The 26796-nt window shown below is 36.1% G+C and overlaps 1 protein-coding gene across 12 annotated transcripts in view; it reads right to left on the bottom strand.

Moving 5' to 3' along the window:
- Atrx (ATRX chromatin remodeler) overlaps positions 1-26796 on the bottom strand; it is a 160321-nt gene that overhangs the window by 41145 nt on the left and 92380 nt on the right. For all 12 annotated transcript variants that reach the window (XM_048417796.3, XM_085684635.2, XM_085684636.2 and 9 more), the window contains 11 exons: positions 26285-26509; positions 22272-22413; positions 21168-21277; positions 20097-20243; positions 19774-19951; positions 16318-16455; positions 14971-15146; positions 13210-13327; positions 6837-6967; positions 5647-5735; positions 5346-5518 (listed from right to left, as the gene is read on the bottom strand). In XM_048417796.3, coding sequence (XP_048273753.3) covers positions 5346-5518; positions 5647-5735; positions 6837-6967; positions 13210-13327; positions 14971-15146; positions 16318-16455; positions 19774-19951; positions 20097-20243; positions 21168-21277; positions 22272-22413; positions 26285-26509 — 1627 coding nt within the window. The remainder of the gene's footprint in view (positions 1-5345; positions 5519-5646; positions 5736-6836; positions 6968-13209; positions 13328-14970; positions 15147-16317; positions 16456-19773; positions 19952-20096; positions 20244-21167; positions 21278-22271; positions 22414-26284; positions 26510-26796) is intronic.

The raw sequence follows: 26796 nt of genomic DNA, 5'->3' as shown, positions 1-26796 counted from the left end.
TACAACACCCCAACATACTGACTTTATAGAGTCTTTATCCAGTATTTAAGAATCTTATTTTCTTGAGAATCTGGCTATGCTGTTTGTTTTGTGAGCTCACTTTCCCCAGGCTGCTTATTAGCAATTTTCGTCACTAAATTTTCCTAAGGTTTCTAGTATTCTATTATTTTCTTTTTAAAATTTCAAAAATGTGACAGTCAGTGTGGTGCACACCTTTAATCCCAGCACTCAGGAAGCAGAGGCAAGCAGATCTCTGTGACTTGTAGGCCAGCTTGGTCTACAAGAGCTAGTTCCAGGACAGGCTCTAAAGCCACAGACAAACCATGTCTTGTAAAACAAAACCAAAAAAAAATTTAAAATGTACTTATTGTGTTTGATGTACGGGGGACACACCTGTGGGGGTCAGGGGCCAACTGTGTGGAGTTCATTCTCTCCTTCCACCTTTATGTGGGTTTCTGGTATCAAACTCAAGTCTGCAAGCTTATACTATCTTGCCAACCATGTTTTAAAAATTATTTCTATTTTGCTTTTATCAATTACACATGTGTACACTTTGAATACTGACTACTCCTCACCTCCAACTTTCAACCAGTTCTGCACGCCATTTAACCTCCCTTCTAATCTCTCTTTATAAAAGAGAGATTTGTGTGTTCATTTTCTTCTGTGACACACAAGACAAACCAGGGTCATCTGTGTAAATGTGGGTTTGGAGCTATTAACTGGAAGGTGGTGGCAACAGCAGAGGATATACAACTAAGACAGTCATTTATTCACCCCTTGTCAGAAGCTAACAACTGCCAATAGTTGAGAGATAAAGAGTGACCCTGTGGTCTCTCTCCTATTTCCTTGACTCAATGTTGAAAGAGCTGGTCTGGTGTGGGCTCAGCTCGGGTTAACTACAGTTCATATGAGTTAATGTTAACAGTGAGTGGTGCTCCATTGCTCTTCACCTTTAGCTTCCCACTCTTACAAAAGTCCAGGTCCCTGAAATTACTGGCCCGTGATTAGCCTGGGAACATGAACAGTAAACTAATAAGTAGCCTGACCTAAAGGGCCAATCAGCTTTATAACTTATAGAGATCTCAGTGTGATTTTTCTTTGGGACTAAACAGCTGGAGGGCAGGGCAGGACAGAAACACAAACAAGCAGGCCCAGCCTTCTCATGTTACAGTAAACAGTCCTCTTCGCTGACATGAAAACATGACTTGGTGACCACAACTCATTGCCCACAGGTAATTTGGGAAAAAAACAATGTGGCTTATTCTGAGCACTCTTTGTGGGAGTCTAGAATTTGGAGTCACCACATACTTAGTAACCAGCTCCCTATAAAAACACTTGAACAAGGAATCTCTAGTAAGCTTCTCTAGTAAACAATACTTTGTATATGTAGTAACTGAATGCTAAAGAAGAGCTCTCTAGAAGACTCCAAAAAGAGCGCACTTGTTTGAAAGAAAATGACCCACAAAGTGAGTGGCACTATTAGGAGGTGTGTCCTTATTAGAGGAAGTGTATCACTGCAGAGGCAGGCTTTAAAGTCTTTTTTGCTTAAAGTTCCCTCAGTGTGACTGGCAGTTGACTTCCAGTGGCCTGCAAGATGTAGGACTCTCAGCTGGTCTAGTCTGCCTGCATGCTGCCATGCTCCCCTTTATGACAATTATGGTCTGAACCTCTGAAACTAAGTAAGCTACAACAATTAAATGTTTTCTTTATAAGCGCTGTCATGGTCATGGTGTCTCTTTACAGCAACTGAAACACAAACTAAGTTATGGAGTGATGTTTAGAAGTTTCCTTTGGACTTTACTCCATGTCCTTTTCTCTTTGTTGACTTTGTGTTATAACTTTGGTTATAATCAACCATAGTCTTGAATATGACTATCCCTGGATCTTCTGATCCCTTCTAGTCAATCAATGAGCTTGGACACAGTCTTGAGGACCCTGGAACATAACTTATTAAACAAATGTGAACACTTTTTATAATCTGTCACCTAGCAAAGAGCCAATTCTTCTGGAGAATAGTGCACTAAAAAAATTTTAATATGAAATCATCAGAACAGAAAAAAACTAACAGAAAGTTAAAATGTGAGGTTATATAGGAAGTAATTATAATTTCCATGCAAACAGAACAAATTCCACTCTTTTTGTGTGGGTAACAGGGAATCCTGAATGCTAAACATGTGAACTACAATTGAGCCATGACTTTAGCCCTTCCATTCTAATTTTGCTCCTACTAAATATAATAATAGTCTATTATCTTGCTGGTAGAATGTTTTTCTAGCATACACGAACCCCTGGACACCATTCTCAGCACTGCAAAAATAAAGTATCATGGCATATATCTATAAGCCTAACACTATGGAAATAGATACAAAGAACAGAAGTTCAAGATCATACTCAGATACATATAAACAACCTGGACCCTTTCTCTAAAATAAATAATACAGAAACCTATGGGCTACTCTAAGTAATAGATATTCTGGCTAGGCATGGTAGACCATGTCTCTAATCCCAGTAGCAAGGAGGTTAAGTAAGGATAATCTCAAGTTCAAGACAAGCCTCTGTTACATTGCAAGTTCCAAGCCAGCATAAACTACACAGAACTTATGTCTCAAAAACAAACAAATCCTTAGGAGTACATAAAATTAAAACTCATAAACAAGTATGTCACACTGATTTTTCTTATTTCATCATCCACATAATTTAGTCATAACTTATGTTATAACTCTGTGCTGTATAAAGATGCATGACATGTTATCGGGAACTGAATGAATTCAACTATTTTATATACATTCTAGATCCTCAAAGAATCATAGAAGGCACAAAATATGATATGTTAAAAAGCAATACACTTACTCGAAACTTTTTGATGCCTTCTAAACATATTTAAATAAATGGACTACAATTGTATTTGGAGCAACCATTCACTGTACATTTTAAAGGGGAAAAAAGCATTAACATGCTGGCAAACCACCTATACACATAAAATAGAGGGAAGAAGGGCAAGGGGAGAGAGAGAGACAGACAATTAAAGTGTATGTGGGGGAGCAAAAGCAGCAGCAGCAGCAGCAGCAGCAGCAGCAGCAGCAGCAGCATGGCTCTATGGTCTGGAATATGGTTTCCCCTCACTAAAACTCATTTTAAATTTTGATTCCCAAGAGATGGTTAGGTTGTTAAGGCAGATGAATAAACCAGAATAATGGTGAACACCTATAAAACTCAGGAGACTAAGGCAGGAAGATCATGAGTTTGAGGCCCAGAAAACCCTATCTCAATAAATAAATAAATAGATAGATGGATGGATGGATAAATAAAAGAGGAATTAAAGGGGGAGTCATCTTGTGAGAATTATCATGATAATTCCTTTTATGTTTTATCTGCTCCTTGAGTGCCCATTTGTTCTCTTATTTTCTACAAGGTGAACAGCACAAGGCTCTCACTACATACACGCAAACATGGGATGCTCAGCCTCTAGAACTGTGAGCCCCAATAGAACTTTTTTTCCTTTACAAACTATACAATCACTTGGATAAAAACGAATATAGTATATTCTTAAATGAAGATCATTTAAATCTAAAGAACAAAATTGTATTTTACCATCTATCCTAGAGACTGCTTATGATAAAATATGAATGTGTATATATATATATATATGCTACAAAATATATCTCCAAATAAGTAACTTCTACTTAACTTCACACAGACATTAAAAAAACAAAAGTCGTAGACTAGCAGTCAAAACTTGTCTTTTGGAACTCATAACTTTTTCTGCCTTCTTTCAAGGACACACCATACTGCCTTCTACACCCTGCCCCAGTGCCCAAGTCCTTCACATTAGGGCATATATAAAAAGAAGAGATATTTCAGAAACCATACCAGAAAAAAGAATGAAAGCAGCTAAACATTTCTAGAAGCAATCCAGCCACACATACCACTTGCACTTTTTGGTGATAAAAGGAATGTTGACCAACTTTTAAAGTTAATATTTTATTCCTTGAGAATTTCATACATGCATCAAGACTATCCGCATTGCCTCCCAGCTTCAATTCTCCCACCCCTCTGACTTCCATGTTACTTATTTACAGCACTGAACAATTCTTTCTCTTTTTAGCCAAAACAGAAAAAAGAAATTCAGTAAGAATATTTCCATATAATTATTTCCAGGAACACACATATAGAGAGACTGCAGAACTATAAGCAGAAAAGGGGGAAGAAGAGAGCACAGAAGGAGACAGAATAAGCATTAACTCTATAAGAACAGGCTTTGTTGTTTTAATGAAAATATTCTTTTAATTCTGTTAGGAAGATGAATGCTGATAGAGCTGCTTTAATGGATGGAGTAGCCAAAGAGAAGAAAAAAGGAAAATTTTGTAGTTTAAATCTCATGACTCCCCTGATTTGGAGAATCCAGGGTTTGTGGTTAGGCTGCCACCTGTCTATTCCACAGAGGTACTGAAAAGAGAAGCGTTTATAGAGGAGTCACTAAGTTAGTCAGCTGCAGACCTTTGCTCACACAAGCTTATCTGATCACAAGATCATCCAGCTGTCACCCACAATGCTTTCCTCCTCACTGATGTTTAACTGTTGGCCTCTAGAGCTTTCCAATGCCAAATATTTAGAGCCATTTACAAGTGCAGAATTTGAAATAATCTGATATTTGGTCCAGGCTTTAAAGCTCCTACAGAGAACATAGAAAGGCTGAACACTAATTCTTCAGCATATACAAGGGGAGAAGAGCTGAACCCACTGGACAGTAAACTCTAAGACTTTTACTTTCATATAAAAGAGAGGAAAACAGCAAAATAAACAGCACCTGTTATAGAGGAAACCAAAGCATGTAATTATAGACTATGAAGGATTTGAAAGAAAAAAAAAACTAAATGATTAAAATTCATTCTAATATATACAATTCATTACCTGAAATGCTTCCAGATTTCCTATGTAGTTAAGTGGAAATCTTTGAGATTAGACATATTTGGGCCTGAATGATAGTTCTACAATTCATTTATAAACCTAAATTTACCAATGACATTGCAGTATCACTTAAGAACTGTTAGTTACACACAGAATCTGAATAATTGCGTGCAGGTTTATAAATTCAACTAAACAACTACCTTTCCTTTATGTCCTTCCTCCAAAATACCAGATGGAACAAAATGAATTGCCTAAAACTAAACATTAGCTGGAAATTGTTGCAACTCTTTGCCCTCTTTCATTTTAGGTTCTTAATAACCTAAGCACAGAAATTCCTTTGCATCAACATTAGGATAACAAAGGACAAAAAAAGCACTAACGACCTAACATGGTCTAAGTCAAGGTTCCGCAAGAAAGGCAACATTCATTACACTCACTTTCCTCTAGCTTCACAGAACCTGAGGGGTTGATTCCTGTTTCATCCACAATTCCTTCTCCACCTCCTCTAGATCTTGAATTCCAGACTTTGATGACTTCAACATCATTGTCACTACCACTTCCACTTGAGCTACTATCCTTTTTCCCTTTTTTACCCTTTGTTTTCTTCTTCCTAAAACAAACAGAAAGAAAATTTCATGTTAAGAAAGTATATTAAAGTTATAAAGTCAATTCTTAGCCGACAACCACAAGTACAGGGTTTTGAATATATCAGCATAGGTAACAAAGTACTCAATTTACTTTGCATACTCATCTGAGCTTAAGCTCATGGAGGTTTCATCAGAATCTGAAGCTATAAATTCATCCATACTATCTTCATCAAAATAACCCTAAACAAAAAAAGACATATGTTTTAGTAGCCCATTTCAAAATATATTGGAAATTCAAGCATTTCATTTCACTTAAATTAACCAACATCAATAAGGTCTAAGGAACTATTGAAGGCAGGAAGAAACAATGGCTATTTAACAGGATTATACAATAGAAGGTCCTGTATGGGATGATCAAAAAAAAGACACTAGAAACACGAAGAAACAAAGTTTGTTGTTTTGTAGCACAGTTAATTTCTTAGCTCAGATAAGTTACTACAGCTATACAAGATATAAAAATTAGGAGAAACTGAATTAATTTCTATTCTAATCTTTCAATAAATATAAAATTGTCTTATTCAAGTCTCAGCCAAAGCTGGCCTCACAATGCTTGATCTAACTGCCTCAGCCTTCCAAGTGCTGGGAGTACAAATGTGTGTGTCACCATACCCAGCAGGGGTTTTGTTTATTTGTTGTTGTGGAGACAGGGTTTGCTGTACTATAGATTCCCTATATATCCAAGGATGACTGTGACATTCAGATCATCCTACTTCCACTTGTCAGGTGCTGGGATTAGAGATGCATGCTACTTTGCCTGGTTCTCAACATCCAGGGGTATTATGCATGCTAGACACTCTACCTATTGAGCTAAATTTCCAGCCCAACTTTTTGCATTTTTTCCAGTGTGTGTGCGCGCACACGCACATGCGCAATCGCACACGCACATGTGCAATCGCACACGCATGTGTTGTCAATGGGGATCAAAACTAAGAAACCTGTGCTTAATAACCAAGTATTCAGGTAGGAAGATATGCTTCTACCCCTCTAAAAAAATTTAAAAGAGCTCAATACAAAAACTTTTAGGACTAGGGCTATAACCCCATTGGGTTCAAAGTCAACACATAAATAAGTTAGGCATGGTAGCCACAAGTTGGAGGCTAAAGTGAACTACACATTTAGTTTCAGGTCATCAAGGGATATAGAGTAAGACCCCTTCTCAATGGCAATAAAAAGAAATAAAAATGAACTAAAAGTAAACGAGGCTGAATTAATGAAACAGAAAGTTGCTTCAGATAGAGAATATAAAAAATAACTTTAAATAATTTGAGGTACTTAATTTACCTTATTTTCTTTGCTAATGTAGTCCAGCTGCAAACACCAAGGATGAGTCCAAATTCTACTTAACATCTGAAAGTCTTGAAAAAGCTTTGCACCTGCCTTTCCTCTTCCACCTTCAGTGCTATTACCTACACCTAACAAAAAGAAACCACAGTTGAAGACACAAGAATTCTCCATTTCCACCATGGTGATTCTATACTAGTTCTTATACATGCTCAAACCACGCCCAGTATCTCACTTCACTTCCTGGATAAAGATGGAGCTCCTTCTCTACTCAGCTCCTTCTCTCAAACTGTAGACTACCCAATTAAATGTTTTTTTTTCTTTTTTTTTTGACAGCTGTAATGGTCATGGTGTCTCTTCACAGCAATAGAAATTCTAACTAAGAAGTGACAAAGATGGAGAGCAAGGAAAGAGATATTTTGATTGAGGGAGTCATTATAGGGCTAGCAAGAAACCTGGCCCAAATTGCTCTTGCCCTGTGGTCAGGTTGATGACTATCTTAAATATCACCATAGAACCTTCATCCAGCAATTGATGGAAACAGAGGCAGAGACCTGCAGTGGAGCATTGGGCTGAGCTCCCAAAGTCCAGTTGAAGAGTGGGAGGAATAAGAATATGAGCAAGAATATGAACAAAGAGGTCAAGAGTACAGTGGGTATATCCACTGAAACAGTCTACCTGAGCTAGTGGGAAGGAACCAGCTTAGGACCAAACTAGACCCTCTGAATATGGGTGACAATCAAAAGGCTGAGGCAGACTGCAGGGTCACTGGCAATGGCACCAGGATTTATCTCTACTGCTTGTACTTGCTTTTTAGGAACCCATTCTCTTTGCTCAGCCTAGATATAGTAGGGAGGGTCTTTAACCTTCCCCCAAAGCAATGTGTCTTACCTTCTCTGAGTAGTGGATGGGGGATAGGGAAGGGAATGGGAGGGAGTGGGAACTGGAACTGATATGTAAAATGAAAAAACATAGTTTGTTTTCTTTAAAAAAATAGGATTAAAGAAAAAGAAAAACCAGAAGTGATAAAATACAGGAAGTAAAATACCTAAAATTTTGAAATGTTTATGACTATAATATCAATAGAAATAGCAAATAAAAAGTTCTGATTTTAGTCACAACAAAGTCATATCTACTAATACAAACTATAATCTTTTATCAGTCCCCATAATGGGGGGGCTCACTGCAATTTTAATTAAAAAGGTCACTAAAAATACATACTTTCCTTTAGATTTTTGAAATCTCCTAAATTGTATTCATGGCCCCTTTATCTATTACAGATAGATAAAGCATTGCTCCATACAGATAGGTCTTCAGCAATTCTTCCAAACTGTGACAACTCAAAAATGCTTCTTTCAAAAATTAGGCTGAACAAAATATAAATGAGAATAGGGGAGAAAAACATTCTAGATAAAGACAGACAAATAATAGTGATTTTACTACTATGGGAGGAAAAAAAAAAATCAAAGACCTGAAATCCACAGAAATACAGAACAGACATAATAATAAGCATAAGGACTATAATGTATTGTATACTATAAACTGCTAAGAGTGCATTTTAGGTATTACTACTATACACAAAATATATGAGAAAAGAACAGGTATACTTGATTGGCTATATTAATTTTCTTGCTATGTAGATGTATACATTAAGGGTGTCTTAAGTATTGTTCATAATGTTGCTCACTTAAGTCCAATGATGATCTGCTTAGCTACTCTAGGAATCACTAAAAGCCTTTTGTGTTTCTTGGCCATATTGGTGGAAGAAGAAAAAATAACGAAGGCATTAAAAATGGGGAAACTTGGGGCCAATGTGGGGCTGGGAAAGGCACATGTTACTAAGCGTGGAAGCCTAAATTGATCCCCAGGACCCACATAAGGTCATAGAGAACTGAGTGTGGTCTAACCTGCACATGAGTGCCATGGTCCAAGTGTGTACACATACTCATAAAAATAAATGTAATAAAAAAAAAATCAAAAATTGGATGTGGGAGTGCACACCTTTAATCACAGCACTCAGGAAGCAGAATCAAATTGGAGGCCAATCTGGTCTACATGGTAAGTGTCAGGGTAACAGGAGAATCTGAAAACAGAACTGAAAAGGAATATGGTAGCAAAAGCCTATGATCTCAGGATCTGGGACACAGAGGCAAGTGAACCATAAGTTTAAAGACACTCCTAGCTAGATAGAAACTTTGAGGCCTGCTTGGATGGTGGTGGCGAAAGCCTCTAATCCCAACACTTGGAGGGGGGGGGGGCCTGAGGCTGCCAGATCTCTGTGAGTTCCAGGAAAGCCAGAAAGCTGTTACAGAGAAAGCATGCTTTGAAAAACCAAAAAAAAAAAAAAAAAAGCAAGAAAAAAAAAACCAACTAAAAGAAATATGGAAACACCTTACAGGAGTTAGCTCTACAATTAGTTTATCTCAAAATATGCACTGATGAAATAATCTCCTTTAACATAAAAATTTGATTTTATATCCTCTAATATTTCTGAGTCAATTAGTGGAAATAAACACTTAAGATGACCTAAAAAAAAAAAAACTCCAAGACATTACATACCTAATACAAAGTATCTAAGAGAATTCTATATATTCACAAATAACTGAAAAGAATATGATATTAAATTATCTCATCAACGCAGGTCTAGAAAGTTGAAGAATGTGGCTTACTTTTCATGTACAAACATGTTTTACATCAGTTGAAATCGAAACCGTGCAGTTCCATCATTTGCTAATTGGCTTCAAAATTCAGGCATTACGTATCATTGCTGAACTGTCCTCTAAAGGAATTGTGTTAAAAACTGTGATGTTCTTACTTCATTCAATATTTGATGAAAGAAGCAAGATTAGAGATACTACAGAAATCTTGTCTGTTCCACCAAACAGTTCAACACAAGCTGTGTTTGATTTATAAATTGTACTATAGTGGGATACCAGAATAATAAAATCTTCACACTGACTGCTTAAGAAAAACAACAATTTCATGAGGAAAATTAATCCTTAGTCAAAGGAAAATCAGGAACTATGGTCAAAAGTGCTTCCGGACATAGGGTAACAGAAAACATTCATAAAAACAAAGAGAAATGTGAAGAAAAGATGAAGGAATTATTGGAGCATAGCAACTGGAATGCTCAGGTAACGCAAATACAGTTTAAAGAAATGCTACAGAAAAATCTTGATGTTATATAGGACTCTGAAATCATAAAATAAAATAAACAACAGAATAATTGAATATAACTTTTGAAAATAAGTCACTGTGTTTTTCTTTCAAAGACTTATTAAGTATGGGAATACAATGCATCCTGTCCTTCCGTCCAGTACTCAAAAGCTCAGAACAGAAGATCATGAGTTCAAAATTATCCTGATATTGATATATATCAAGACCTTGTTTCTCCCCTAAAAAGTTTTACAGAGATATAATATATACAGTATGAAATTACAAATTAAAAGTATAAAATCCAGTGACTTTTACACTACTCACAACCATTGTCACAATTCAGAGACTTTTGGCTGCTAGAGTGCCTTTGCTGGTTTTGTCTTTGCAGTGGTGGGTATTGATTCTAGAGTAAAACACATGCTGGCTAAACACCATGTATCTGAGCTACACCTCAACCCCACAATTCAGCTTGAAAATACTTTCATAACCACCACAAAATACTACACGACTTAAGCTCAACCTCCTTATTCCCTCCTTTGCATAGCCCTTAGCCACACTGCATCTAACAAATCTGTAGATTTGCCAATACATGTTTCATATAAGCAGCATCATAAACACTTATGCATGGCTTCCTTATTACCAAATATTACCCATTATATGTATACCCATTCTGCATCCATTCATTTTGTTAACAAACACTGTTTCTGCACTTGGGTATTTATTTATGAAAAATGTTGCAATCAACATTGAAATTAAAACTTCATTTCAATTATGTATACATCTAGGATTAGAACTGGTGAATAATTCTAAATCTTGGCCACTTTTTACTTTTCTTTTATCATATCCTATTTCATGTATAGTGATCCATCACTGTGTGCCTGCCTTGCATTCATTTCCTGAGTAATAATAATATGAGTAAATGCCAGTTGTCTATATTCTTTGAAGAAAAGTTTTCTTAATTCCTTAACACCTAGCAGAGACTGCAGGAGAGGGAAGTTTGAGACACTTTCTCTATTATCCCTGGCTGGACTGAAGTTCATGATTCTCCTATCCTAGCCTCCTCAGTGTTGGGGTTATATGTGCGTACTACCATACTAGGCAGGAATGTTCACTTTTATGAGTTGTAAAAGTTCCTTATATATGTTCTAGATATAAGTACCTCATTAGACAGTATTCACTTAGGTTACCTCTTATCACAAGTTATCTTTCATCTTTTTTTATCAATTGAGACAGGGTTTTACTCTGTAACATATGCTGATACAGAACTTGCTAGGAAGCCGAGGCTGGCATCAAACTTGAGATCCTCCTTCTGCAGCTTCATGAGTACCTGGATCACAGGCCATGTGTCACCATGCCAGGTTAGTTTTAGTTCTTAAATACAAGTCTTTCACAGTTTTTGGTAATTCATTGAATGAGGTAATGCATGGATGTGCATGATAACCTCATTGAGAGGATGGGATGAGATTGTCTGCTTGAGCCCAAGAGTACAAGACAGCCCGGTGAACACAGGGAGACAATATCTGAAAGTGAGAAAGGTGAGTGGGAGAAGCAAAGAAAGGGAGGCAGAAGAGGCTAAGAAGAAGCAAGGAGAGATACGGTGACTCCTGCTCAGTTTTGTTTTCTTAGTTTTTCGAGACAGAGTTTCCCTGTTTAACAGTCTTGGCTTTCCTGGATCTCACTTTGTGGGCCAGGCTGGCATTGAACTCGGAGATCTGCCTGCTTCTGCCTCCCAAGTCCTGGAATTAAAGACCACCATTGTTCCCAGCCAGTTTTGTTTTTCATTTTTTTCAGATGAGACATTTACTAAGTTTTCTTACTCTGTCAAGCCTGCCCCACTTCTCCTTTTCCATCTTTCTGTCTCTCCCTCTCCTCTTACCTACTCCCCCAACCTGGTCTGACTAAGCAGCTGGCTGTCCCAGAATTCATTATGTAGAACCGGAAGGACTGGAGCTCACAGCGAGATGCCTGCTACCATTCCCAGCTAAGCATCTCTCTTAAGATGTCTGTGCCAGGAGCTTCCAACTTCCTACATAACAGAAGACAATGGCCTTGAACTACTAATCCTGCTGTCACCTCCTAAACACTTGGATTATAGGTACGTGCCGCCAAGTCTAGCTTCTTTTTAAATCAATAACTATATGCAGGTGGGCTAAAGGGCAACTTTTCACCTATATTTACTACTCTTATTGTATGTATTCATCAGTTAGGGCCAATAAGTAGAAACCTAACTCCAAACCAGAGATGTAAAGAAGTATAACATCAAGTATACTGGATAGGACACATAGATAATAATACCTGTGCATTCTATTTTTAAAAGGATACTGTGAAGAATAAATTAACAGTACTTCAGTAAACATTTTAAACATTTCTCTGGTTTTTAAAATTATAACATGGTGAGGATAATATGGTTTGCCTTGGATTTTGCCTTCAAACCTTGTGAATTTGATAACTAAGACACAATTTCATGGATATAATTTACATACTTTTCAATACAAATGTAGAATATTTTAAAAATTACTCCGAATTTGTTTTCTTTTACAGATTTAGATTTACTCTGCATGTGTAATTCTTCTGAAGTAGCCCTTTTTTTGGTTTGGTTTTGTTTTTTCAAGACAGGGTTTCTCTGTGGAGCCCTGGCTTTCCTAGAACTCACCCTGCACACCACGCTGGCCTCAAACTCAGAGATCCACTTGCCTCTATCTCCCCAGAGCCATGACTAAGGTGTGTGCCACTGGGCCTGATGTGAACTAGTTCTTAACAAATCAAAGGCTTTATTAACATAATACACAGATACTTGTGGGGATTTTCTTGCATATTGTTGGGGGTGCTGAAAATCAAGCTGAGGTTCCCATATATACAATGTTTAGTTGAACAGCACTTCAACTAAACAATTATTGCTTTAAATTTGTCCCTTGAACTTAGCTTGGATAGTAATTTTAATTATAAACATTGCGATTGAGCTCTACATTTTTCTCTGCTCCCCACTCCTTCAACACTCTCCCAAAGTCCCCATGCTCCCAATTTACTCAGGAGATTTTGTCTTTTTCTACTTCCCATGTAGATTAGATCTATGTATGTCTTAAGCATACTTATTTCATTCAAATGTAAAATAAGAAATATGAGATAAACTTAAAATTGGCAAAATTACCAAGATCATATTGTTCAGAAAAAGAGCATATTCACACAGAAGATGAAAACAACTGAACGCATTTGTTACCTGTTAAGTGATCTAAGTAGTACTGATAGAGCTTGCACTGAATAGCAGTCATTCTCACAGCTAATACATATTCATGTTTTGGAGGCAAAAACTTTGTTAATGCTGTATAATCTTTCCTCTGCAATTAACAAGACAGAATGCAAATCAGTTATCTAAACATATAAAAACTGAAGAGCTCTCATTTGTTGGGAGTTGAAAGACACATAGTCAATATTTTCTAAATGATATTTACCCTCTCAAGTCATAATAGGAACCGCATGACTATACTTAATATATGTCATATGACTATATAATATGATACATTGGTTTAAAAAAGATACTGCAACATGCCCATCAGATTTTAAAATAAAGTGGTTACATGTGATTGTTTAATAAAATTCAAGTTCTCAAGATAATCTTTGGTATTTAAAAAAAAGTATAAGTAGTAGAAGTCATGTGGTGTAATACTATCAAAAATGACTTGCTTTTCATGTAAATCATGGGAATCAAAAGTGTCACATAGGCAGGGTAGTGGTAGTGTGCACATTTAATCCCAGCACTCTGGAGACAGAGGCAGCCAGATCTTTGTGAGTTCGAGGCCAGCCTGGTCTACAAAGCAAGTTCCAGTATAGCCAGGGCTACATAGGGAAACACCTGTCTCGGAAAAAATAAAAGTGTCATGTAGCCAACTGTTGAAGCATATGCCTGTGATCCTAACACTTGAGATGCTGAGGCAGGAAGATAAAGGCTTCCAAGCCGGCATAGGCTAAAAAGAAAACCCATCTCAAAGGAGAAAAGAGAAAAAAGGGAAAACACACACATACACACAAAACTCAAATTCTAAGGCAATCTGAATTATGCCAAACACTAACACATAACTTCTGAAGCTATGCTTGTCCCTCTAAGAAAATAAGTCATGTTTAAAAAAAAAAAATCAATGAAATCATGTTACTATAGGGACAGAAAATAATACTAATAATAGCTAAATAGAAATAACTACTTAAAACAAAACATAAAAAAAAACCAACTTAAAAAAAAACCAACTTACTACTTGGGTAATAATAGCAATAAAGAAACAAAGTACTTATGAGTACATGTAGCCAACCTAATTAAACACAACTGTCTACTATGATAGTAGTATTATAGCCATCCTAAAGGATATTCTGCTTCACTGTGGATCATCTTTGTAGCCACCCTTAGGGTTTAGTGTCCTGAGAGAATGTAGATCTTAAAATTTCTGAATTGATTAACAAGATAGTTACCTATCTATAAACATAGATTCACGAACAGTCTTACTTAAATAACACTACTAACCTGTTCAGTATATACCTGAAAGCAACCAAACTAGTGTGTGCATGTGTGTGTGCGTCTATGTGTCTCTGAATGGATGTATGACTGAAGAGTGAATGAATATATGAACCACATATGTGTCAAAGCATAAATGTGGAGCCCAGAGGAAAACTATGTGAGCAAATTTTCTCTTTCCACTTTTACAGGAATTCTACTACAACTATTTTCAAACAGTGAGGTTCTGAACACCATGCCATAGTACAAAACAGAATTTCTTAATTATAACAGCTGTGCATTTTTAGAACTCCCTTTTCTTAAGACATGAATTTAAACATGAACATAGCAATATATGAGGCAAGATATTACAAATATGAATGAATGGAAGATTTTTAAAGAGATGCAAAACATAAAAAAAAAGAACAAAAGTAGTTGAAGTTTCAACTCAGAAAATAATGTGGGATGGTAGTATTATTATTATGGAAGCATCTGTACCTGAACACATCCGGCTAACATCTCATAGAGAATATGAGCACGTTTTTTCATCACTCTCACATCTACCATGGTAGAATCTGCACACTGACCATTCTGGATTGGATTTATAAATCTATTCCTGAACTCCTTGATGGATCCAAGCAAATTTTCCTTGATAAAGTTAACCATGCAATGATCTAAGAGACAAAACATTGATTCATTAATAACATTAAAGATGGAAACCCAGAAAAACTCCCCAATATATTGCCCATGCCAAAACCTCAGATTATAAAAAGAAGGGAAATTAGAGGCAGGAAGGGAGGTGAGGAGAAAAAGTCAAGTTTAGAAAAATATCTGGTTCTAAGCCTGATCTAGAACTACATGAATCATAAAAGAAACTGAAAGAGACCATCCATAAACCCTAGGCCTAATTCTTCTAAAAAGTGATTGACTCTAAATCACTATTCTTTACATGAGAAACAAAACAAGTATATATAACTATAATGATTTTATGGTCAGTGAAGGCATGTTGTAAAAAAATAAATATGAAATAAAAGTAATAAAAGTAGATAATAAGCTACTATGACTAAATTATGCAGTTAATTTTGTTCTTGATTCCTCAGCTGTGCAAGCCTTTAAAGGTGCCACCACTTGCCCTATATTAAACAGCACCACAGTGTAAAATAGCATTTCTATAGTAAGGAGAACAAAAGAACAGTGGGAAAAAATAACAAACAAATAAAAAGCCTGATGTAATGGAAAACACAATAATAACAATTGGAATTTGCTAAATAAGCTCCTGTTCCATTCCAAGAAAATGAAGGATATTCACAGGGCACCTCTCTGTATATTTCAGTTTTCTCTTCCAAAATTGTTTACAACCAGCATTTCTTTTTATACTTTTTTGCAAATGGAGTGGAGGTTTCACTGTGTAGTATTGGCAACCCTAGAACTCACAAAGATAAACCTCCTCAGTGATGGGATCAAAGGTGTATACAACCACATTCAGACTCTTTTGTTTCCTTACTAGTACTTTCTCCAAATTGGATATACGACCTTATAAGACACATTGAATAAGCACATATACACTTTGTATATTTTAACGCAATTGTTAAAGAATTCTGATACTTTTTCAAATATTTGAGTTTCCTTAGCTATATCTGAGCAATAACAGCAGCACATGTCTTGTGGTATGCTACTCATAACCATATAGCACTTCAGTTATAAGCATGTTGTTCTTTAACAGAAGGATCAACTATAGATCATGGTAAGGGACTACAACAAACAGAAAGAAGGAAAATGGAAACAGTGCAAAATTATATGAGTCAACAACAGCATTCTAGAGCATAAAGGTGTATATTAACTCACATTCAATCAGGTTATTTTGAAGTGGTGTTCCTGTTAAAATAATCCTCCTTCTTGATCGTATAGAGTTCATAGCTTTTGAAACAGCAGATGCTTCATTTTTCAGAATATGGCCTTCATCACAAACAACAAAATCAGGGCCTATAAAAATGTAAGCAAAAACAATGCTTAATTTAAATCCAATGAGACTAAAAAGGCTGTTCATGGAAGTATCTATGGTTAATCATTTTATAATGCTGGGTCTTGAAAGAAGGTAACATTATGACAAGCATGATCATATTTTATGTGTCACTGTGTTTGGTTGAAATGGCACTGAGTAGTATTAATCAAAGCAACTACAGCAAAGTATTAAAGTATTAAGGTCTATAAACCTTGAAGACTAAAGCTTAAAGATTTTACCAACAACCAGATGATATTAGCACACGCCTTTAATCTCAGCACTCACTCAGGAAACAGAGACAGAAGGATCTCTGTGAGTTTGAGGCCAGTCTGGTCTACAGAGCGAGTTCTAGGACAGCCAGGGCTACAGAGAAACCCTGCCTGAAAAACAAACAAATAAACAAAAGACTTAACCAACATAAAAAGAGAGAGAGAAATACAAGCGAAGAAGATCACTCCCAACAGACTTGGGTTTTTCAAAAAAGAACTATCTTCTGGGGGATGACAAAAAAAAAAAGAAATAACTTTTAGAACTAAGATATTTTAAAATACTTAACCGCTTTTAACAATTAGAATGAAATATCTTCAAAGATAATATTTTGGCTATAGATTACATTATCACAAAAGACAAAGAATTTATATATACATGAAAAAGACAAATATCAAAACTTTATAAGGAATAATATAAAGGCTGAATAAAGAAGTGGCTCAGTGGTTATAAAAACTTGATGCTCTTCCACAGGACCTGGCTTCCACCTCCAGCACCTACATCATGGCTCACAACCACCCATATCTCCATTTCCAAGAGATTTGACACACTTTTCGGCCTCCACGAGCGACAGGCATGAACCTGATGCACAAAAACACATGCTGGCAAAACACTCACACACATAAATAAAAATAAGCATTTTAAAAAGGAAATGATAAAACTAATTACAAGAAGTCATGCAACATTTGCAGCTTATTTAAAATAACTAACACTAAATGCTGGAACTATTTTATGTTTTAAACACATTCCTCTTGGTATATGTTAAACGTGGTATATATTATGAGATACTCTTTGCAATACAAATAGTTTGAGACAAAATTATCTCTAATCTTAAGGGGACACTAACAAGGACAGTAGAAGGATCAAGCATTCAAAGCCCATCACAACTATGTAGAAAAAAACCTTGTCACAACCCCCCCCCACACACACACACACAATTTAACAAAACACTAATGGACAACCAAAGTATTGTTGAAGTCATAACAAGGATAACCTAGACATTTAAACTTAAAAATTAACAAGAGGACTGGAGAGATGGTTCAAAGGCTAAGAGGACTTGCTGCTTTTATAAAGACCTAGGTTCAGTTCCAAGGGCCAAATGACAGCTCACAACTTTCTGTAATTCCAATACTTGGAGACCTAACAAGCTCTTTGGGCATCTTCAGGTGCCAGACATACACATGGTGCACAGATATAAATGCAGGCAAAACATTTACACCAAAAAATACTTTAAAAATAACTTAAAAATTAAAGTAAATGAATACATTTTAAAGTAAAATAAGCATTTTATCAGCTAAAACTACATTTAGAATTGCATTACACATTAACCAGAATTTACTAAAGCAGTGTTAGAATACATGAAGAAAAACCCATTAATTTCAGATCAAGCTGGATACTGTACACCTAGCACCTGGAACTGTTTGCTGGAAAGCTGAACAGCAATAGACTTAAATTCATAGGTTTAAAATTGAAGACATTTACTCAGCTAACTAGCCCTCCTCTCCTTTGTGTTCTTAAGAGCTCCTGCTTGTCCTCTGATCTACTAGTCTCTCCGAATTGTTGTTTACATTTTTTTGATCTTGGCTCTAAGGTGATCTGTCTCTTTGCCTCCTGTCTCTGCCACATAACACTAAGTCTTGTTTTAAATCTTTTACGTATATTCTCTTAGCTTCCTCTTCTCGCCTAAAACTGTACCAACTTTGTTGGTGGCTAAGAAAGCAAAAATTCATGAAGTGGCAGCAATGTGCTCATGAGTTAAATAAATGGTAAATTGCTATCCAAGATGTACTAACTAGGAGCCAAAGAGAACCTAAGAGTAGTGGACAAAGAAGAGAAAACAGAAGCATACGGGAATTATATGCCAGCTTCCAGTTTCCAATAGCACTCAGACCACTACTAAAATAAAAGTAAGCCAGACAGATGATTCAGTAAGTCAAAGTGCTCAGGATTGTTGCAAATGCATGAGTACTAGCACAGAAACCCACAGTGGTGGAAAGGTGCCAAGTTGTGTTCTGTCCTCTGTACATGCAAGCCATGGAACACATATGTTCACATTTATCGATTCTACTCATTCCTGTAATCTCAACCTCTCTCTCTCTCTCTCTCTCTCTCTCTCTCTCTCTCCCCTCTCTCCTCTCTCTCCCTCTCAGAATAAGTAAGATGAAAATTAAGAATAAAATAAATCATTGCATCTTGAACTGATTCTGGAATCCATTCTTGCACCAATTTCCAGAAATTGAACTCAGATCACCAGGCATGCAGAGTAACAGCTTTCATCCACTAAGCTAGTTTAGTGCATGCCCCATCCTGTTTCAGATGGACATATCATCTTACTGCCTTCATTTCAGAAATACTAGGATTACAGATGATTTGCCGTGCCCAGCATATAAAATTTACTTCAAAATTAAATTTCAGGCTGGGCATGTGACCTAGCATGCATGAGGCATTGGGATTAATCTGTAGTACCACATCATCACGTAAACCACGTGACAGGGTTAATGTCAATAATTCCATCACTCAGGAAGTGGAGGCAGGAGGATCAGAAGCAAAGATGACCCTCTGCTAGTCACAGAGACATCCCTGTCAAATAGGGAGGACTATGATTATAGGCACATGCCACCATGCCTGATTTGAAAAACTGTTTTAAAACCATTCACAGGATACACTGAAAAAAAATCTGCTGAAATGATACAATAGTTAGAATTCTAATAATACACCAAACTCAGATCAAAACACTAAAACTAAATATCTAAAAGTATTAAAGATGATTTTATGCTATTAAAATTATATTTAGTACTAAGAAAAAATAAAACCTAATGGACAAAGGAAACAAGTACTGGCTACTTAATAAGTATTCAATTAATAACTCTTAAATTACAGATAAACACATATTTTCAACTGGCTTTGGTCAGCGCTGATACCTTACCTGGACCAACTAAAGCTTTATTGACTTAAAGAAATTAAAATAACTCTTAAATTACAGATAAACACATATTTTCAACTGGCTTTGGTCAGTGTTGATAGTACCTTACCTGGGTCAACTAAAGCTTTATTGAAAATTTCTTTAAGTTTCCGACTCTTCACATTCCTTCCTTGAGCAAGATTTCGGTACATCTCATAACCTATGATCATAACGCCACCATCTTCTTGCCATCTCTGTAGCATATAACTTCTCTCCTGAGGACGTTTCACGGTTGCTAATTCAGAGACCTTGAAAAATAAAGGTTTAACAGCAGCTATTAAAACAACTGAGTTTTAAATACTGCCATTAAAATGTGCATTAGTAACTAAAAATTGTCTTCCCATATAGGAATCTCATGCTATTGTTTCAATAGGAAACATAACTAAACGTTACCTCAAGCTTTTCATCATCATTTAGTCCCTCCTGCCACTTCTCAAATTCATTCATCCAGTTCAAAGCGGTGTTAAGAGGACAAACCACTAAAGCTGTACTGAAATCCAATTTGTCACACAAAAGAACTGTGTGAAGAAAACTGACCACCTACAATAAAGTAAATAAAGTTACATTTCCATTTAAATATATACAAAACAAATTAAAAAAATCAAATAATCACAACTTACTCAGTATGCTTTAAATAATAAGTCAGCCAAGAAAGCAAGACCATAATTTCAAACCCATACAAAATATAAAGAAATATAACATTAAAACCAGTCCTAGAAATGGAGGAGTTTTAGTAGTGGAAAGGACTTTAAATTCTTACTACCATCACAAACTATAAAGTTCAGTAAGAAGGCCGGGCAGTCGTGGTGCATGCCTTTAATCCCAGCATATGGGAGATAGAGGCAGGCTGATCTGTGAGTTTAAGGACAGCCTGGTCTACAAAGCAAGTTCCAGAACAATCAAGAATGTTACATAGAGAAACCCTGTCTTGGAACAAAAACAAATTTCATCTTGTATCGCTGAAGTTGCTGGTAGTCACACCTGCAAGCACACTTGCCTCAACTCTATCACTCAGCACTTTACACAAGCGTCACTCTTTTTGTAGTGCTGTCAAGAGTATTTGGGTTTTTAACTTTTTCTTTTATTTGAGATTGTAAAATAATTGTATCATCTCCTCCTTCCCTTTCTTCCCTCCGAAACTTTGCACATACTCCTCCTTGCTCTCTATCTAATTCATGGTCTCTTTTTCCATTGTTTTTATGCATATATATGGATACGCATGCACAAACACCACCTCTTTAAATATGTTTACCCTAACTCTTGATCCTCCCCTTTTAACAGAGTATCAGAAAGTACATTTTAAATTTCATTCCTCACCACAATATGCAATATACAATACTTGAGAAGGGACCTTATCATTCTTATTTACTGCTGCATCTCTACAACCCACCTAAAACACAGCAGAATCCAAAACACTTTTAGTATATGTGCAAAATGGATAGGTTTATTTCTTATAGCTCTTACCTGCAAGGTCTTACCAAGGCCCATGCAGTGGGCAAGAATACACCCTGAACCTGGAGATTTCTTTGTCTTTTTCACAGACTCACAGCAGCAATCCCACATAAACTGAACACCTAAGAATGAGAAACCAAAACTCGTAAGAAACAGCAGGCTTTTAGATTTTGTTTTTTAACATTTATATTTTATGTGTCTAAATGTATACCATATGAGTGTTGGGAACCAAACCAAGTTTCCCTACAAGAGCAACAAGTACTCTTAGCTACTGAGCCATCTCTCCAACACCCAAGAAATAGCATTCAAAACACAATGGGTGCTAAAGATATTTTGTTGTTGTTATTGTTGTTGACTAAAGAAATTCTTAATATAAATAGAATTGGTTTTTTTTCTGCTAAAGTAAAGCAGAACTAAAACACAAACAGAAAACAAGAGGGATGTCTGCTCAAATACCCTAAACTATAACACTAGATTTCTCTATACCTTAAGATAGCTTTAAAAGGTAGAAGAATACTTGAAAAACAGAAACTTTAACCAAAGAGGGCAGAGCTTCCTATCAAATACACATTAAGAGCTACTGAATGAACCAGAAAACTATTCTGGGAAGAAAATTGTTTGTTGAGCATTAGAAACTGAACAATAAACAGGGCTGGTAATCCAAGAAGTAGGAATAGTTGAACTTCCCTTATGGACTACTTCACATATACATTTAAAATTAAAGTAGTAGTTCTATACTAACACAGCAGAGAATAGGAACAGTTGAATAACTTCCTAATACTAATATGGGAAAATCAATTAAACACTTACTTGAAAATATTGAAATGGCATTTCCCTAAGAAAGCTTTTGGTTAACTGTGTTTCTTCCTAACTGCTCTAGCCAAGCACTATCTACTCTGCTTCCCACTTGTAAGAGCACCTCTTGCCAATTTAAAACACTATGCTTGCAGTCACTAAAACCTGTTCTCCCTTCCTGGTGAGATCTAAAACAGCTGTAATCATATTATTGCTCGACAATGTATCTCCAGTGATTAGCAAAATGCTAGACAAACAGAAGAAAGCAAAATATAGGTAAAATTTAGCTAAAAGTGATTGAATCATTTAATAACTTCTTACCATCTACTTGGTGGGGTTTCAATTTTATAACCATGTTTCTATGAACCTGAACTAAAGGTTCTTTGGTTTCTTCATCTTCATCTAAAACCAATTTGGTTGTTATTGGACACTTGGTAGGTGAGGCATCCTCAATTTCTATCACCTACAAAAAAGGGAGTTGTCGATAGTTAAGCTCACGGAAATCTTTCAAGCAATGGTGGAGTAGCAATCTCTTTTGTTTTTGTGTTTGTTTGTTTGGTTGGTTTTGGTTTTCAAGACAGAGTTTCTCTGTGTAACAGTCCTTGCAGTCCTGCAACTCACTCTTGTAGATCAGGCTGGCCTGAAACTCAGAGATCCACCTGCCCCTACGAGCCAAGTGCTGGGATAAAAGGCATTAGCCACCATTGCTCAGCTTAGTATCAATCCTAGATAGATTTTTTTCAAAGCATAAACACACCTATAACCAGGTTCATGTTTTCCAGAGAAAAAGAAAATCTCATATAGACTTGAAATCACTATAGCACCCAAAATTTTGGAATAGTTGTATTAAGTAGGATTTTAAGCAAATAGCTCTCTCAGTCAATGAAGTACTTGCTTGTACAAGCATGTAGACCTGAGTCCAATCCCAAAAATGCATGGAAGGAAGGAAGGAAGGGAGAGAGGGTGGGCAGGCAGGCAATTAGGCGGAGGGGGGGGAGAACAAAAAGACAAAAGAAGGCAAGAAGGAAAGAGGCAAGCTAGCCTTTGTGGTAGTAGAGAAAGGCAGATTCTATCACTCAGAAGCAAGTCAGCATAACATACCTGGCCAACTCCAAGTCCCTGAGAGTCCCTATCTTAAGTGCAGTTGATAGTTCCTAAGGAATGACACTCCAGGCTGAACTCTGAGTTCTACATAAATATGCACCTCACACACACACACACAAATACATATATACTAACAAAAATCTTAATTTAACACACACAAGCACAAGTATGTGCACACACATTTTTTGTCTACCCTAACTCATACTTTAAAAATAGGAACTAAGCAACAGATTTAGATCTAGAAAATTGCTTCCAGATAGCCCAAACCCAATGATGTTTTAACAAAAGAAATGCTTATGTGAACAATTTATTGTCACATGCAAAAAACAAACAAAAATTCTTAATTAGAAAAATTGTAGAGGTGGGGTATGGCTGGATAGTGGAGAGTTTGCCTAACATGTGCCAGATCCTAAGGTTCAATTCCCTAACATAGAAAACTAAACAAAACGTTGTATCAAGCATGGTAACAAAGCCTATACTCTTACTACCTGGAAAGTAAACACAGGAAAATCAGGGGGACAAAGACAGCCTAAGCAAAATATTGAGTTCATAAAAAACTTTGCAACATGAAACACTGTCTCTTAAAAACTGAAAAACAAAATACTCCCTTGAAGTGATAGTCAACCTCTCTCCCATTCCTAAATGCTGGGATTACAGTTGTTTATATCACCACATCTAGCCTAGAAGTAATCCTGAAGCAAACATAAGAAACTAAGAAATCTTATACATACAAATTGGAAATCAAATCACAGGTTCATAATGAATTACATGGACACTGAATTTACATGAAATTTTAAGTGATAAACACATTAAGAATAAGGCTGGGAGACAGAGTTGAGCATATATATTTAGGTACAAATTCCATTTCATTTTGCTATGTAAATTTTCTTAACATTAGTTTCTATACTTGAAAATTAGGAATGTGTTTCAAGAGCCCTCAGGGAAACTGTGGAAAATAAAGCAGCATATATTAAGAATTTAGTACATAATAAGTATTCAACAGTTATGTCCTAGCATAGATGGTATCATGGCAAATCACAAGGAAAAGCCACTAAAAAAAATTAAATTTCTTAAAATGCCTTGGCCTGTTTGCAAGACGTGATAGGCAAAATGTTAAAATGGCACCAGTATTCTTGCCTCATGATCTAAACGTCCTGTATAATCTGCCTTCGTTGAGTGTGGTTAAGACCTATAAATACAATGTGATATTAGTCCCAGATATGACTAATCATTATTTAACTCAGACTTAATCAAAACATACTCTCCTAAATAGGCCTGAACTCAAAGTTAGCCATTCAAAAGATTGAAATGCTTTCCTATGGGGCACAAAATGGAAGCAACATGCCATGTAGCAGAAAGAAGCGTGTAGTAGATAAGGGACTATGTACGCAACTGCAACAAACTAACACATTATGTAAACGAGTTGAGAAAATAACACAAACTCTTAGACAAAAGTAAAGCCCTGGTGAATTTCTTAAACTTAATGAAACACTGAGCAGAAGATTCAGTAGAGTCATACCCAGCTAAGTCATTCCCAACTTTTCTAATAATGGTAAGATAATGGATTTATCTTCTTCAAAGAGGTTAAGTGTATGCAAACATTTTCAAATAGGAGGAAAATCCCTTGATGTCTGCAATCTCTTTCCTTGGGCAAATCTGAATACTCTGAGATCATTACACAAAGTACCAGGGAATGTGAGTTCTCCCCTTCTACTATGGTATAGAATGCTTTGCATCCTTCTCCTGGGTTCTGATGCACACGAAAAACATAGCACATGGAGGGAGAACTTTTTGTCTTGGAAACTTTGCCAGCCTTGCTTGCATACAGGAGCTGGCCACTTACACACACCACAGTAGAAAACCTTACTGTGACCTTGAGTAGCATCTGCTAGTAAAGATGGGAAGTTCTTTTCCTCCATATAATATGCTTTCTTTGCTTATTTCCCTACCTCATTTTAAATTAAATATATTCATTATTATTTTTACAATAATTTTTCACTTCATAGCTTACTCTATATCATTATTTTGGTCATTTTTCTTCCTGTGGTTCTTAGTGGAGTCATAGCTGGCATTTACTAATTTTAAATGTATTCATCTACCTGATTTAATTTTGGGTTGCCTAGATATTGGGTTCTGAGTGTTGATAAGGAATGAGCTCACAATAAAAGGCAACTCACAAAGACACCCATAAAAAGTCATCAGGTGTATGTATCCCAAAAGTTGTAGAGGTCACAACATAGAAAAATAAAAATTCAAAGCAACACAACTTAAAAAGAAAACACATTTCTCAAAATACTACAACCTGAAGGAATAAAATATAATATGACCTTATAATAATGTTTAAAATTACTGATAGATGATGATACCATTTCTGGGATCTATTCCAAAATAATCCAAAAGTAGGAAAATATATGAAACAAATCTGGTACTGTTAGTAATGGATGATGCTAGAATAAAGGATACATGGAGGATTATTATATAATTTTCCATACATATATTTGACAGCATTTTCACTATAAAATTCATTCAAAAAGAGAAATCCTGGGGCTAGAGAGATGGCTCAGAGGTTAACAGCACATACTGCTCTTGCAGAGGACAAGCAATTCCTACCACCCATGTCTGGCAGGCAACTCTAGTGCCTGGAATCTCAATTCCAACAGATTCGACACCGTCTTCGAGCCTTCATGGGCAAACACGCACACTTATGAAGCAAACCCACATGAAGACAAACATATAAACCCATAATTTAAAATAACAAACTTTTAAAAAATATTTTATACATATAAGAAATCAATTTAAAGCTGACACGAGAACTCAGCAGATAGAGGTACTCTCTACACAAGCCTAACAACTGAGTTAGAGCTCCAGAACCCACATAAATGCAAAAGGAGAGAACCAATCACAAAGTGCCTTCTGATAAACACATGTGCATCATGGTACACATGTACCCCATACACACAATTTTAGAAACTAGAAAGAAATTTTAAAAAGGAAGTAATTTTCCGAACTAATCATGATTACAATCATTTGTGATCATGTAACAGTCTCAAGTGTTTTCAAATCCTTAATTCTACAAGCAAAGCCTAATAAGCATAGCAGGCTAACATTGGTGTAAAAGAATTTTACCTAGAAATCTACAGTTTATTAAAACATTCAACTCTTGAAAATCTGTATGCATCTGTGACATACATCTATGAAAGTTATATATCAAACAGAAATAAGATGGCTACCTCTCTTAATTTCTCTCTCTCACGTTCTCTCTCTGCAATACGTTTTCGTCTCTCTTCTTCTTCTTTAAGGGCATTCTGGGTTTCTGTTCTTAGTTTATCATCTTTGAGAATCTTCCGAATTTTCTTTCTGCCTTTTCCAGGGGACTTAGAATCATCATTTTCATCCTCCTCCTCCTCTTCCTCCTCCTCCTCATCATCTTCCTTTTTTTCTTCTTCAGAATGGCTCTGTGGAATTCAAATACAGAGAAAAACAGTAAAAATGCTCTAATCCATTTACTTCATGCTGTATTGCATAATGTGCCAACAAGGAGTAGATGAAAAACTTTATTAATTATATCCAGAAATGAATAAGTGTTGAATAAAGCTTCAATTAAACCAGGACAAGGGAAAAGAATCAGGGCTAAAGAATCAAATAGGTATTAATTTTAAAACTGTATACGACTAGCTAACAAGAACATGAAAAGATATCCAAACTGACAGGTCGGAGAAAAAAAATTCAAAACTGCAATTAG

The sequence above is a fragment of the Myodes glareolus genome, chromosome X (assembly GCF_982192425.1).
Source record: "Myodes glareolus chromosome X, mMyoGla1.1, whole genome shotgun sequence".
In the NCBI taxonomy this organism is placed as follows: domain Eukaryota; kingdom Metazoa; phylum Chordata; class Mammalia; order Rodentia; family Cricetidae; genus Myodes; species Myodes glareolus.
The sequence above is the reverse complement of the archived record's forward strand: the minus strand, read 5'-3'. Positions and strand labels throughout refer to the sequence as shown.